Here is a 16,287-nt window from a genome sequence, read left to right as displayed (position 1 = left end):
CAAGCAATGCAAATTGCAATCATGAGAATCTATCCCATTATTTGATGCGGTATGGGATATTACAAGTACTTTTAAAGCATTCTTGTGAAGTTCCATTAAAAATTCAATAACTTACAAATTATAACCTCTTAAAGCTTTCGCTGTATTTTTTCAGTTTTAATATTCGTTAATATTTATCTCAACACTCAAAACGCCTTTTGAGCCATTCCAATTTGTTTTATGATTATAATGCTCTGGAATAAATGAAATGGGAAAGTTCGTCGTGAACGTGATTGTAGTGGAATGCACCCATAATAATTATCCGTTTACGTATTTTCAGCGTTGGTTAGCGAAAAAATAATTAAAAATAAAGCTTAATCATGAGATAAAAAAATATTTGCCATTATTCTGTTAGGTTCATAGATAGAGAGGCACAGTAACGCTATTACATGTCTATGATCCCATATAAGTGCCATAGCTATTTTGTTTATCTATGATTCTAGCTTTGTATAAGTTATAACCTTCAATTTAAATCTTTCGTTTAATGTTTGTATTTAAGTTACAATGTTGTATTATATGAAAATTGTAATTTCTAAGTGATACATGCAGACAAATATAAAAGTGTAGTCATTGTTTGGATAGGTTGAACTTTGCTGCATAACAAATTTTTATGAACTTTCTAAAAATGAATTCTACAGACTACCTTCGGTTAAAAGAGCATAAGATATTTAAGGAAACCTGTGAATCGTTGCCTAAAAATATTACAAAAACATTGGACTTACTGGTAGTCCATGATAATATACTCTTCAGTTGGGACTTCCAAATTAACTGTGTGTTAAGTCTGAACTTGAAAGCAGCAAGAAGTAAAGAAGGGGACAATGTTATCCATCAGAAATTATTACCATTGCATCCACCTTTATTTTCTGCAGAGTTTTTAATTATCAATGATATTGGTACACTGCTAGCAGTAGCAGGATCCAGTGGAATTTTAGTATTGGAACTTCTCCCAAGATGTCCTCCTTATGGAGCATTTGATAATAATAAAGAAGTGGTCTATTGCACAACTCATAGCTTAGATGAACGTTTGTTATCATGTAATGAGATGATTGAGCTGAGACAGGCAAAGTTTCATCCAGGAAGTATTAATCACAATCATATATTAGTACTAACTTCTGATAATATGTTGAGGTTATACCAAATAAAAAATGGTGAAGCTTTAAAGGTGGCTGTATATACTGTAGGAGAAAAACCAACAAGTTTATTTCCGGGCAGCAAGACTCCTTTTTTGGACTTGTATGGAGAGGTAGCTGTCGACTTTGATTTTGGACAACCACAAATTATTGATATTCCAGAACAGAATGAAAAATCACTTAAGCATCCGAAAGTTGAAGAAAAATATATTAATGCTGAAACACAAACTATAGAAAGGATAGTTCCAAAAACTATTGAGAAACCAAAAATTGAAAAAGATGAATATAATTTAGTGTGGCCTGTTTTCATCTTGCATAGCAATATGAATATCTATTATATGGAAATTGATTTACAAAGACAATGGAAACCAGTTTTGCAAGGGCCTTTGCCATTGATTTCATTTGAAAATGAACAAGTGGAAGCATGTTCACTTATTTGTCTTAACACACAACCACAAATAATATGCATTGCAATATCAGATGGTACTTTATGTCATTCTATACTGTTGGATGATACAAATGAATTTCAAAATAATATCACACAAAAAACTAGTAAGCAGCTTTTAGCTTTTGAAAGTATCGAGTTGGAATTGGGATTAACAATTAGTGAATGTATTGGTAATAAATTTAAGTGCCCAATTATATTGAAGAAAGATGAATCAAAATCTGACAGATATTATGCTACCCATAATGCAGGGGCACATTCTGTTACACTTTCCTGTATTAACGATCTTAATGCATTTTTAAATGTGCCTGAAGATTTAATTTCTATAGATGATATTTTTTTGAACTCCAGTAAAGCAGAATATTTAGTTTGTACAAAGACAGCTACTTCAGAAAATAGTAACCCAGTAATAGGGTTTGCTTTGTACTATGAACCTCCTTCAATTATTATCCTTCTCAGTGATGGCAGTGTGGTTACTCTAGGTGTATTGTTAGGCAGTTCTTTACCCAATGTGGAAGATATAATATTAGAAGAGGATGTAACTTCCCCACTAAAAAAGATGCTGCAAGAACCTTTTGAAAAATATATAGAAAACATTTTGAAGAAGACTTCAACTCAACCAATTCTGAAATTACCAAACGTAAATGAAAATAATCAAGAAAATTGTTATGAGCTCCTTCAAAGAACGGCTCAAGTTTTTAGAGATGAATATTTTAAAAATCACATCAAAGCAAAAGAAGAATTGGAAAAAAGAATCCAAACTCTAAATATGATGAAAAGAAACCAGCTCAAAGAAATAGAACATATAAGAAAAGAGAGAGATGTCTTGAGGGAAAAAGCAAGTAATTTAGCTGAAAAGTATGAAGATATACAAGACAAGCAAGATGAACTTTTAAAGAGGTCAGAAAATTTGTTAATGTTGGTATCAAGAAAAAAAAGTTCACCTTCTGAAGCGGAACAAGCATTTGTTAAAGAACTGGAAAATTATGGTGAAAAAATTGGTCTCTATGGGGACAAAATTGATAGAATTAAAAATAAAATGAAGTATCAACAAATTCAGATGGAAAACTGGAAATTACAGGAAATTAAGAAAATCTCTACAATAAATGAAACACATACCAACACGATTAAAACTAATCTTCAAGAGACAACACAAAAAATTACCGAAATGATAAAACAAATCAATAGCTTCAAAAAACATTTAGATTTGAAATAACTTATTTAAGAATTGATATTTTTTGTATTGAGAAACGAAATTAATAAAACAATTTATTTGTTATTTTATTTTATTTAAAACTTATTCAAATATAATTATAAACTTCCAACAATCTGGTGTCTGCAGCATTAGTAAAAAGTTTTATCAAATTGAAATTGAATGTATAATATAGAAGATATAATTATAATGAAGTTTTGGCAACTAAGTTGAAATTTCTATCCACATTTACTCTATTTCATGTGTTTTTCTAATCAATTTTTATATATAATTGTGTGTTAGTGTACTCAAAATTTTGTTGTGTGGCATGTTTCAATAACCCAAATAGACCTTTAGTAGTCTCTGAAGAGAGTAATAGAAACGCGCTTCATACAGTGTAATTGTAAGTAAGGTTGTAATAGTAGTAAACAGTGGGTTAAGTAAGTATATGGTAAGCTATTTCATATTGACCTGCAGAATAGAAGTGATACATGAACAGTGACTCTCGAACTTGTTTATCTTATAGCATCAGAGCTCCATATATATTTTTTTTAAATTTAAATGAGAAACATAAATTTTTCGAATTATCTATTATATTCAGAGTAGGATATACAAAAAAAATTGAAAAAGAAACCATTTTAATGGGATGTACCTTATTTTGTATCCGAATTATTGTTAAAAATTTTTGATTTTAACTTTCAATTAAACATTTCTCTTCTCCTCCTGGGGTGGAAGAGCTCACTTTGATAATAACTGGTATAGATATAAATGTTGACAAGTTATGGAGATTATGTGTTAATAAAGCCTCTTCTTTTGAATTTTTGGTAATGGTTCCAATTAATTAAGTTCCATACCAATTATTCTCTCCAAATTCAAATGCAATAGTATTTCCGAAATATATCTTAGATATTAATTTTGAAAGCAAATGGGGAAGTAGGAATTCTATATACATTACAACACCCAATAGAGATACTAAGATCTGGTGAATTGAAATCTGGAAAAAATGGTTTATAATTTTGAATTGTAATTATCCAACTGAATTTCAGTATTTTGAAAGCAATTAAAAATATTTTTGGGACTCTAGGGTTACATTTACAATGTTAAAAAAAACAAATATAAAAAATTCAAATTTATTTAAAATATAAAAAATAAAAAAGATATATTCATTTGATTGTACTAATATAAATATCACCTTATTTTATCGTTATTGTCTCTTAACACTCCTAACACGTAAAACATTCTATCTATATCCTCAGCATTTAAAACTGACTCTTTAGTTTTCAGCAACTGAAAATGTTTTATTACGTTTTGAAGTTTGTCGTCCAAATGTACGGATTTTAAAATTATTTTAGCTTTTTGACTGTTGGCAGCTAATGCCCACATTATAATAACGACTGTATTTTTCTCTTGATCGGATCCATGTGATAGTTTGGTCAATAGAACATTTAAGAATTCAGCTGAAAAACAAAGAAAAACAATTTTTAATAGGTATTGAATTTAAAGTAAAAAGCTGATAACAGAAGCAGAAGAGATAGGCTACTAGGTAATAAATGCCAAGAAGAAAAGGAAATCGAAATAACAGCTGTGCAGGCATCCTTAGAGGAATATTAACATCGAAAGATCGAATTTATAAGACAATTTTGAGACCCATCCTGACATACGCCTGAGAAACCTGGAAAGTGATGAGTAAAAATAAACCGAAATTGGAAATCTGGGAGAGTAAAATACTAAGAAGAATTTTTGGAGGGAAGAAGACAGAGTTAGGATGGGAGAGAAGATCAAACCATGAAATTTACACACTTTTCAATGTGTCACCAATCAGCGCGTTTATAAAGTCAAGAAGGGTACAATGGCAAAGTCACTTAGAACGAATGGACAACGAAGACTCCTGAAACGAGTTGCATGGAAGATAGCAGACGGCAAGAGGAAAACCAAAAAAAACGGTGGAGGGAAGTAGTGGTAGAAGACCTTAGAGAGAAAAACATCCAGACTTGGACAGAATAATCAATGGACTGAAAGAAGAAGAGAGAAATTATAAGGCTATGGACCTAAATGGTCTGCATATAATATATTGAATAATAAGGAAATAAGGTTTGACTGAAAAGCCAGTACAAAAAAAGAAATGCTTAATTAAATCTCAATTGATAGTTCAATGAAGAGCATATATTCACACTACTGGTGAATTGTATTATAACCTATATTTTCAAATGGTAAATATTCACCTGATCCTAACAATCTTGCTTTATTTGGTTGATAAAAAGCCAAATTTCTCAACACCAACAAAGCCATTAATTTATTTTTCATTTTTGAACTATTCGTCAATGTTAAAATTAATTCCAACACATCTGGAATTTTGGCTATTGAAGCTTGTCCTTCGGGGTGAGCAGTAAAAGTTTGCAGAAAATCTAACCATATTAATTCAATATGTTCCCAAGGTGTTTGGCGTTTTGTGATTGCCGGATGTAACCGAGAAATACTCTGGAATAGATTACTCTGAAACAAAAAAATTGAAATAAATATTAGATAAGTTGTCTCCTGAACAATTTAAGTGGATGAGTAGTTCAAAATATTACCAACTGTGTTGGAATGTCTGGAATCGTTGGTGATATTCATACTACCAAGTTATCGTCTTCAGAGACTGAAGGTAACCTAACGTAATCTTCGGTCTCTGAAGACGATAACTTGTTTATTAATACGCGCGTCAGACAGTGTAATCGTAAGTGGTGGTGTAAACAGTGTATTCAGTATTATCAATCGTGTGTAAGGAAATCGCAGTTCAATTTCAAGAATTTAAAATATATATCAAGCTGATAAAAAATATAATTACTTTAGATATTAAAACGCGACATTCCAGTGACTGACAGGAATTATGTAGTATATTAAAAGACAATTCTAAAATGTTCCTATCATGACTTTTACTAATCTGATCCATTTCTCGATTTATCAATCCCATTATCGCATGAAGTAGTGATACAGTTCCGGGTGATTTTCTAGGACCGCCACCAGCAACAGGACTTGTTAGAGGCAATGATTGACATGCTGGAAATTCATAAATTGATTTATATAAGGTTTTAAAATTTAATGGTATTTCTTTATAGTATATCTAACTCAACACGAATTTAAAAAATACTTACCAATATCACAATTCGTTGTAAAAGTGCAAATCATTTTTAATACCCTAAGCAGCATTCCATTCTGAACCAAAAACCAAATCCATAATTTATGCACCACGTCTGCCAAATTCAAAGAAGCTGCTTCGACCTTAACTGGTTCATAGTCTATCATAAAATTGGTAAGTAGACATATTGAATCTTCTAGTTCTTTTAGTAAAGGACAAAGTCTCTTCCTATCTGCAACTCTTCGTAAACATTCAACTAAAAGTTAGTAACATTTATTACACCTGTATTTCCATATACAGTATGATCAAGTATTGTGCGTTTATTAGAGGAAAAGCAAAAAAATTGTTCACACATATAGTAAATAGTGAGCTTCAAATTTCAGATTTTAGAATTATCTGCGAAGAACCTATCAAATTTTTCAACGAATCACTGTATATTATTTCAAATTACCCTTCACAACAATATGAAGTTGTAATCTGTTATATAAGGTATTCAAAAAGTTATAACTAAATTGTATCAAATTCAATACCTTGTGTAATACTAATGTTAGTATTAGTATTACAGGGTATAATTATAAATTAAATTTCAATTTAAAAAATTAGTAAATATTAAAGAATATGTTTTGTATATTTCAACATACCTGATTCTAATCCTAATCGTATGTGATGGTTTCGTAAAGATTTTAGTATAACAACAACCATTCCTTTTTCTAAGGCAAATTTTTTTGCTTCTTTGGAAATACTTAATAGAGTGGATAAAGCTTTAGTTACAATCGATTTTTTACTGTTGATTACATCGTTTTCTTTCAAATCACAAATGTCATAGAGATATAACAAAATTTTACATAATTCAGCACCTAAAGTAAGTCCTTCGTTAGGATTATCTACAATACTAACTTCTATCTCGTCATTAATATTATTTTCGGGAATTGGAAATACTTTTTCGTAATAAATTTCTTCTAAAAGATTTAGTTTATATGTTTCCAATGATTTTTTCGAATTTTTCGTTAAGTCTTTGTTAGAATTATTTGATATAACGATGGTTCTTGATGTTTGAACCGAATCAAGTAAATGTCGAATGGATGTATCTGAATCTGTTTCAGTAAGGTTGGCAAATTCAAAAAATCTATAAGCTTCGATCCTTAACAGGCAGGTTAATAAATTCAACGCAGATTTTTGAAGATCTAAAAAGAGGTCACACTAATATATGTAATATTTCAATTCTTTAATAAATAGTATATTTCATGTAATTTTTAGGTTATACAAAATATACCGTGTGATCCTAAAGTACTGATTGACTCGCAGATGGTTTCAAAAAATGGCCCGTTGCCTAAATCAGCAATTGTGTCTGTAAAAATATTAATAACTTCTATAGATCTACCAGTCGATTTTTCACTCGATTCTCCGCTGCATTCTACCAAAACAATCAGTAAATTGAATATGGATGTCCATAATCTATTTCTGAGATAAATTAATTGCGGGAAATTCATGTCTGAAAAAAAAACAATGTTAATATAAAGAATATTTATTAGCTTTTTGTTGATCTTAATCTTAAACAATCCTGATGATTTCCTGATCTTTTTTACTAGGAAGTAGGAAATTCTGGAACAGTTAGCGATATTCATACTGAATGCACTGTTTACACCACCACTAAACCAACGCTCACAATTACACTGTCTGACGTGCGTTTCGATAACCAAGTTATCGTCTTCAGAGATTAAAGGTAAACTAAAACCTAATATCTTGAATTACCTTTTATATATTGAATTTTTCCACCAATACAATTTCTCCCAGGAAAATTAATTTCAGTCATAATCATTATATAAATGTTAATAATGTAAAATTGTTAAAAAATGTATCCAATAATAAATTGTAGGATGCATTTGAAAGCGTTGAAACTGCTAAATGTAAGAAAAGCTTAAATAAGGACAAAGTGCCAAATCCTGATAGCCGACTGTATAGTTTAGTAGTCAAGTAATAAATGTGAAGAATATCGCCAAGGAGTTTTTCCTCGCTGGAATTAATTTTCACCGGGGAAGCTGTATTGGTGGGACAATTCAGTATAAAACATGTTAGTCAAGTTGTTAGTTTTCGGTTTACCTTCAGTCTCTGAAGACAACTTGGTTAAAAAGTTCAGAAAGTGTAATTGTGAGTGTTGATGTAGTGGTAGTGTAAACAGTGTGTTCAGTATTTTTTACAAGTGGTAGGTTTAACTGTTACTGTACCCCGATAGGACTTCTGTTAGTATTCGTAGGCTGTTTTTACTTAGGCTGATACTTTCAGCAGATCTTCTCTGGTTATAGTGTCCCAGGAGAATATCTGCTCCAGTAGGTTGTCCCAGTTTTACCCCTATCTACTTTCTTTTCCAATGCTTTGTCAATAGATGATTGATTCAATAATTGCTCAGTTAAATTCTTAGCTTAATTAATTAACTTAGATTTCATATCGTTAAAGTTAATGATAAAATACTGAAAATATTTAGCTAGTAGTTCATTCCACTTTTCATAACCCTAGTAAACAGCTGATAATATAGGTTAAGATCTTTATAAAGCTAAACAATATTTAGTTTTGACGCTGCATCAATTTATAATAACGTTCCATTCAAAATTGCACCACGTAACCTCATTAGAAGCTTTAAGGAGGCGTCGAGCATCAACATGAAATTGCACCTTTCTGAACACCATTTAGCAGTTAACATATCACAGTAAGAAATAGTTTCAAACAAAACATTAACTGAGAAATCATCTTCCTTTCATGTTAACTTAAAGATGGAATCTTGGCTAATGAGTACATTTGTTGCCCTCGAATGCATGTAGCAGTAAGATGTTAGACTTGTAAAGAAAGAGGTTCCAGCAACTTTTATGAACTGTGAAAGAGTAGCAGTTCTTTTTTGCAATTACTACTATCACGCCCAAATCCAGCAGAACATGGAGAACTCCACCCGCTTTGGTACAAAATGGCAAAGATAAATTATTTAATAGTCACTGTTGAGTTTTGGTCTATTCCATACCAATTTAAATGAACTTCTGACACATTTTTTGGATAATTCTAACCTCATCATATGAAGGTTATTGACCTTGTACCCAGTGGCGGATCTACGGTTAAGAATTTTTTTATAAGAATGCAAATTTTATACAAATATAATGAGTTTTAAATTGAAAGTAAATTATAATCAATAGCAAGAATGACCTAACTCCACTATTACGTCTTCAATTGTATGATATCCGTTAACGCTTTAATACTTTGTATAATGTTTACATGCCTTCAGCCTTCCCCAAAATTAAATTCTAGATTCTCCAATGCTTGTATCATATTCTTATAGAAAATTGCAAATTGAATTGAAAAATCGAATTGTGTCTGAATTTTTTCATTATAATGTGTATAATTGAGTGTATGATAAATTTGTGGGTCACTTTATCGACACACTGTATAGTATAATGACTGGGTTGCACATCAAGTCTAATTAAATCTTCTTATTTCCGGTCTCAAAATTTTTGTAATAATCTATTTTCAATTTATGCCGAAACAGGAATAGGCTTATTTTATTAAATTTTGAATGTGAAGGACACAAATATAAATTCAAAAGCAATTTTTCAATAAAAATTTAATGGAAATTCACATTAATATCAGCACTTCCGATCAATATAATCCGTATAAAACAGTCGCTTCAGGAATTGTAATAACTATACCTAAAATAATGTCTAGTAATAAACATTTTCTAGTGCTATTTGTTATTACGGTAAGTTTGATTATATTATTAATGCCAATAGAATTCATAAGTGGATATTTTATTTAAATGTTTTGATGCATTTTTGACTAATTTTAATAACAACTTTTAGACTTTATCACAATCTACCAATGTAAATTTCAATAAAATATATTTCACTGAATTTCCCTTTTCTATATTTTTATTAGCATCGAAATCCATCGGTATCAAAACAAAAGTTGAGAAGTGTACGTCGAGTTCACAAAAATGAGAATATTCAAACGGTAACTTATTGAATAACAAATATATACTGTGATAAAATATTTCAAAAATAATTCAGATTAAAAACTTGTTAGACCTTTATGCCATAATGACTAGGTATCAAGAGAAAAAAATCAAACGAATATTCCAAAAATAAACTTGAAGATAGTTCCAAAAAAATAAAAATAAATATGAAAAACAATAAAAAACACAATGTTACCGAAAAAGGCTCAAATATCGCTTATCAAAAAGACAAGTCCCCTACAAGTACTCTTAACTACATAGAAAAGGCTATTGATAGCAAAGATATTGCTCTAGAAGTCCTCATTGATATAGAGGCCGGATTGACACTTCATATTGATCTATCAACAGTGTATTAGATGAACGGGAGGTGGAAATCCCCATTTTCAAATGGACTTAGGCGATGGTACAACAAAGTATAGTAAAGATAGAAATAAACGGAAACATCTCCACTATTACTAGAGTAATATGTTGTCCACGATGCGGTAGCATAGTATCTACTCTGCGAATGTCGTTCCCATTTGTTCCAGGCTCTAGCAACACTCGAAATACCTAAGAAAATACTACATTTGGTGAATAACACCGATAATGAAGTTGTCGAAGGAAGCCTTTAGGAAAATTTTGAAACAACAAGAGGTTTAGAGTAAGAAGACCCACTATCAACAGTGCTCTTCAACCTTTTACTAGATGTGATCCGGAGAAGTAATGACATCCGAACCCAGGGGATAATTTACAACAAAACCTTCCTTCGTAGATGATCTACTTATAAGTAGAGCTAAAAATGTTTCTACTCTCTGAAAAGAAAAGAATATGGACTACACATAATTAAAAAAGACCAAATATTATATCGAGATGGGATTTGAACAACTCCAGCCAATTAAAAGTGACGACAGAGCAAAATAGGAAGTATAGATTTGATAAAGTCCAGGAGTTGGAATACCTGGGAGTGTCAGTGACAAACAGAGGAGATGAAGCCAGGGAAATCGACAAAAGATTGGAGAGAGGGAACAAGACAGTTGAAGCCCTAGGTGGACGATTGAGATAATAAGATTTTTCAAGAGCCGCCAAGTTACGCATTTATAAGACACTTATAAAACCAACAGTACTATATGACAGCGAGTGCTGGACCATGAACAAAAGAGAAGAAAACAAAAAAAATATATGGGAGAGAAAGGTATTAAGAAGAATCTTTGGAGGAGTGCAAGACCAAACGTGTGGAGGAGAAGAACGAACGCAGACATCAAAGCACTGTATGGTCAAGCTAAAATGGGATATGTGGTTAGAGCAAAAAGCTTCGTTGGATGGGGCATATAGCCAGAATGGACGAGGATAGTTGGGTGAAAATATCCTTATTAAGGGGATTAATAGCAAAAAGGAAAAGAGGGCGTGCATGGAAAAAATGGATAGAAGCATGTAGAAAACATCTAGAAAGTATAGGAATTGAGAACTGACGTGAACAAAAATAAGGCTTGTTCACGTGGAGAGAGGCTGAAAAGCTAAAAGAACACCGCAAGCAATCTTTTCTTTGTACTTGTTTTGATTTTCAATAATAATTTCACTACATAAAACTTTGTAAGTTATATTTCAGTTTACAATGTAATATTAACATCTAGATTTAAGTTTGTTGCAGAAGTAATGCAAATAATTTTTTTTCATATTTGGAACACAAAATGTTCTTGAATTTACAATTTCACTACTTACCTTTATTATAAAGTTTATAGCAATTGAAAAAGTGCTTTAGATTTTCCGAAGGGGAAAAGCAAGAATACTGTGTAATAGTTATTGATCAAAGTCTTCGAAAGTGAACTACAAAACTTTGTATAAAAAAATCGGCAATTTTTTCCAGTTAAGTGAGGGCTTCCATATACACATAGATAACTTTGAGTTATGCGACAAAGAAGAACAGCTCATTACGTTCGATATAAATGTTAAAAACGATGGAGACAAACAAATATTAGAATATGGACTCCTTGACACTAAAATTGATATGAATAATGATATCCAGGTAAATAACAATGTGAAAAATTTAGTTAATGATAAAGTAGCCCAAACACACAGTGAATATTGTATTATTTCAAAGATACTTCACATTTATCACAAATACACGAGTAGAATTTTAACTATATATATTTTATTTATCAATTGAAAATTTCTGTTTTTCTCCAATTATTAAAATATAGGATTCATTCGACTGCATTGGTTTTAAAAGTTGCCAAGGAATTCACAAGAGTTTTTCTGGACTATAGTGCGAAGAAATACAAATACAAGGTGTCTCAAAAGAAAGTTTACCTTTGTATTGCTTATTGCGTGAACGCAACTATTCGGAGGGGCGCGTGAGGAATTCCAATCGACAGCCTGCCTCTTGGGAGCTCTATGGAGCGTTTATCAGGAGCAAACCGTGTGTTGTACGAGCGCGAGTTTTACAAAAACGGTAATTCGCGACTGTAGCGCGTAGACAATTCTGCAATATTCATCACTTAAATGATGCGCCAGGCGCTCGATTGATTGGAAAAGGAGTCATGAAGTTTGAAATGACCGAATCAACACTGGATAAAACAAAATTCGGGCTTCAGGGTCTTCTACAACGATCGAAAACATAGACAGTGCTACTCGCTACTTTGTTCGTGACAAGCCTAACTTTAGACGTGCATAGAGCATAATTACTTCGCATATTACACTTACTTGGCCCTTTACAAAATTCAGTTGGTGTAAAAATTCAACCATAAGGATGTTGGTCAGAGGCTTGACTCAATTAACCAGATGATTGAGCGCTTTCCAACGTTTACCAACATCTTTTTTCGGATGAAGCTGATCTTCATTTTAATGGACACGTCAAGAAGCAAATGGTCGCTACTGGAGTGCAACCAATTCAAAACACAAACATCGGAAGCCTTTATATTCGCCTTAAGTGACCGTTGATTTCAGCGCGAAGAAATTTTCAAAGATTAAAAGGGGACCCAAAGTTACAGTGAATTCACAGCATTATGTGCATATATTAGACGATTTCTTCGTGCGTGAACTAAAAAACTTTAATATATATATATAACCAAAGAACATGGTTCCAGTAGGACGGACGGAGCAATTTCACACACGTCCAATAGATCTCTGCCATAAGTTCGTGAAAATTTTTCCTGGCAAATTGATATCCAGGAGAGGTGACATTAAGTTGGCCTCTACACAGTTCCGATTTAAGACCTATGGACTTCTCCCCGTAGGGTTATGTAGAATCTAAATACGCTAATAAACTGTCTTTCCTGGCACAGATAAAGAAAATATCCGTCCCGAAATGGCAGCCATTACGGAGAATACCTTCTTCTTTCATAGGGTTCATTAAATTAATGCAGTAAGCGCAACGGTTCACATTTGGACGATATTGATTTCAAGAAATAAATCTTTAGCTTTCTTAAATCTTTTTTTTTTAATGAGAACGTCTTTTGAGACACCTTGTAATTATTGGCCGGTGTGTTCAAGAGGCGTTTTCGGGAATCAGGGCTGTTATTTCAAGGGATTACTCGTAGAATAAACGATTGTGGATAATAAATATTTAAAAAGCCGAACACGAAGAGCTAGCCGCAGAGGACGAGTGGTTAGAACAAAAGAAAGCCAAGATCGTCGCCTTACGTAAGGTGCCTACGTCAGGTTGTTGATGCCGGAGGATGTGGCCTCCCTGCTCCTCTTTCTGTGAAGCTCGAGAAGTCACGTACGCTTAGGTTTACGGTGTTCGATCCAAAGAAACCTTTTACGCATCATCTTCGGAAATGGTGCAAACTCAGCCGAACAATCAGACTGCTTCCTGCCTCGTATACTCTTCTCGTTTTGTGTACGGCGGACGGTCACCCGCTTATTCTCGAAACATCATTCAATGTTAAACTTTCTCCGTGAGTGCACCATTTGCTTTTATCCAGGAGGCTGAAGTTGGAATCATTGAGATAGCTAGCAGTTTCTCCATCGCCTTTACAGCAAGGAAAGCTCTAGGTTGAAATTAATGACGAAGAAAGCTCAGTTTGCGCGAGTCCTTCCGAACAGTTCAATGGTTCAAGTTAAATTGCGCCGGCATATTAAAGGTACAAAAGAAGAGCATTGAATTAGCTACTTTTTAACTCCACCGTGTGAGGTGACTTTACTTGGAGTTATATACAGTCTTCATCTGAAGCAATATGAATGCACATAGATATAGATAAAAGAAATTGGATCCTCATCTGCTTATTTACTTCAGGACACTTCAAAATTTAATTGTTCAACAAGATATTACCAGAAAAATATTCACCAAGTTCTAGTTCATCTTTTATTTTGGTCCTCAAGATCCCCGAGTTTATCCTCATTAAACATGTATAGGAGATAATTGGAAGAAAGTTACAGTATCCTCCTCAAACTCTTGACATTATGTAGAAGTGAAATATAATGAGATACCCCTAGAGGATATTAATCACATGTTTATAAGCATGCTTAGATGATAAAAGATAAGATAAGATAATCGTGGAGCTTCAATCCATTATTAAAGTTGGTGAATAGAAAGTGATTATTCTCTATTCGAGTGAAATTTCATTTATATTTATCATCTATTTGAGACCCCCCTCCTTAATAAATATATATTACTAAGATAATTTTCATTGAGCATTCGGATTACTATATCACTTAATATATTTTCAAATTAGGATGGTAATGATGAATATCTGTTCATTGATTTTTTAATTTTTTAAGAATACAATAACGTTATACAAGCACGTAGAAAATGGATGGCACTCTATGATTAGCAAAACAGATCCAGTTTGTATAATGGTGGAAAACATAATGGGAGATTTAGCAAAAAGTTTGGAAAATACTGTCGGATTGACACAAGGTTGTCCCTACCCGAAGGTAAAGTTTATATTTACATAAACATAAATCTGCAGTTAATTCAAAATTATATTCAGATTATCAAAATTTGGAAGAGTCTGATATAATGGGACACTTTAAAATTGAAAGTACTGATGAAAACTGTAGATTCAATTTTTTATATAAAATTCTACAGACTTCGAAGCCCTTATTACATATGATTAATATTTCTAATCAAAGTTCATTAAAAATTATAGTTCTAAATAAAAAGTATTGTGTATGCTAAAACAGAAAGAAAAAACTTGAGGGAAGTTGCTCTATCTACAAGAAAGAAGATAAGAGAAAACCTACAAGTACAATGTCGATCTTCACCGCCTCTTTATTGACTTCCACCAATCGTACGACAGTATCCTTAGAGACCAGCTGTATGAGGACCTGGTTGTGTTTGGCGTCCAAAAGAAGCTGGTGCGTATGGGTAAAATGATTATGAGGAACGCCTCTGGTAGAGTGAAGACAGGGTCCTCTAGGCACAGTTTTTACTGTGAACACAGGCTTGCGACAAACAACACTGTTCAATTTCATCATCTGAACGAATCCCGAAGAAACTATTTGCAAAAGGCTCACACAGCACCTCGCCTATAAGGACGATGTTGACATCATGGCACGAGCCACTTCGACTCTTTCGGGAGCGGTTAAGGAGTTTGAGCGATCAGCTGAAGCAAGACGACTCAAAATCAATGAACAGAAAACCATGTACATGAGGAGAACCACATTCCAAGTCGGAGAACATAGCTTCCCTGTGGACCACCAATTTAAATATCTTGGGGCCTAGATAACTGAAGATAATGACGTGACAAAGAAGATCAAGGCAAGAGTTGCTGCATTTTTTTCCTCGTAAGCATCTTTCAAAATAGTTATTACTCAATTTTTTTGATACATTTATACCTTCAAAAAATCAGAACTAACTATGGAAATTCAAGCACCCTCCTGTTGTAGAGCTTCCCTTAGACCTCTAGGGATGCACCTGGACCACTTTGAGAATCACTGGTGTACATGATACCCTAATATACATAACATCCAACATCCATACACACACACACACACACACACACATATATATATATATATATATATATATATATATATATATATATATATATATATATATATATATTATAGAAATTAAAAATATATTTTACTAATCTCTTCTTCAATTTTTCAATTCGATTTTATTCACTAGAATTATACAAATCTAAATTTTTAGGGCAAATATGAGGTCAAAAACTATCCGTTAGATTTTGAACAGTTTAAGTACAAAGAATTTCCACCTGGAAAAAACAAGATGAAGTCTGAATTTTTTGCAAAAGATGATGATAAAAAACGTATCGGATGTTATGAGGTCGAATTTACAGTAGAGAAATAATGCAAAACAAACTTTGTTGCATGTATGTTCTTATTAAAATATGATTAAAAGGTATTGAAAAAAAAATTGTTTATTATCGTCCCGCACTCTTCCATCAGTCAAACTTTCAACCGAAAAATGAACAAGCTGTACAAATA

General features: G+C 32.4%; 3 protein-coding genes across 4 annotated transcripts in view; 2 read left to right on the top strand and 1 right to left on the bottom strand.

Annotated features, from left to right (window-relative positions):
• Positions 1 to 456: 456 nt before the first annotated feature.
• Positions 457 to 2,897, top strand: LOC130891478 (nuclear pore complex protein Nup88). Its single transcript, XM_057796261.1, has one exon. The coding sequence runs from the start codon at positions 650 to 652 to the stop codon at positions 2,828 to 2,830; it is 2,181 nt and encodes a 726-aa protein (XP_057652244.1). The 5' UTR covers positions 457 to 649; the 3' UTR covers positions 2,831 to 2,897.
• A 1,025-nt stretch (positions 2,898 to 3,922) lies between these two features.
• Positions 3,923 to 16,287, bottom strand: part of LOC130891227 (rotatin-like) — a 36,258-nt gene continuing 23,893 nt past the window's right edge. For both annotated transcript variants that reach the window (XM_057795841.1, XM_057795842.1), the window contains 6 exons: positions 7,198 to 7,416; positions 6,566 to 7,108; positions 5,941 to 6,180; positions 5,634 to 5,845; positions 5,029 to 5,299; positions 3,923 to 4,263 (listed from right to left, as the gene is read on the bottom strand). In XM_057795841.1, the coding sequence (XP_057651824.1) occupies positions 3,995 to 4,263; positions 5,029 to 5,299; positions 5,634 to 5,845; positions 5,941 to 6,180; positions 6,566 to 7,108; positions 7,198 to 7,416 (1,754 nt within the window). In that variant the 3' untranslated portion in view covers positions 3,923 to 3,994. The remainder of the gene's footprint in view (positions 4,264 to 5,028; positions 5,300 to 5,633; positions 5,846 to 5,940; positions 6,181 to 6,565; positions 7,109 to 7,197; positions 7,417 to 16,287) is intronic.
• LOC130891229 (uncharacterized) lies at positions 9,616 to 16,280 on the top strand. Its single transcript, XM_057795845.1, has 4 exons — positions 9,616 to 9,663; positions 11,759 to 11,917; positions 14,614 to 14,769; positions 15,992 to 16,280. Exons 1-4 carry the CDS (start codon positions 9,622 to 9,624, stop codon positions 16,148 to 16,150), a joined length of 516 nt encoding a protein of 171 aa, XP_057651828.1. The 5' UTR covers positions 9,616 to 9,621; the 3' UTR covers positions 16,151 to 16,280.

This window comes from Diorhabda carinulata, chromosome 3 (genome assembly GCF_026250575.1).
Source record: "Diorhabda carinulata isolate Delta chromosome 3, icDioCari1.1, whole genome shotgun sequence".
NCBI lineage: Eukaryota > Metazoa > Arthropoda > Insecta > Coleoptera > Chrysomelidae > Diorhabda > Diorhabda carinulata.
This window is presented reverse-complemented; position numbering and strand designations above follow the sequence as displayed.

Coding starts and splice junctions, on each gene's coding strand:
- LOC130891478 (XM_057796261.1), top strand. CDS start 650: ATGAACTTTCTAAAAATGAATTCTACAGACTACCTTCGGTTAAAAGAG.
- LOC130891229 (XM_057795845.1), top strand. CDS start 9,622: ATGTCTAGTAATAAACATTTTCTAGTGCTATTTGTTATTACG. Junction 11,918..14,613: donor ATATGAATAATGATATCCAG/GTAAATAACAAT, acceptor TAATTTTTTAAG/AATACAATAACGTTATACAA. Junction 14,770..15,991: donor AAGGTTGTCCCTACCCGAAG/GTAAAGTTTATA, acceptor CTAAATTTTTAG/GGCAAATATGAGGTCAAAAA.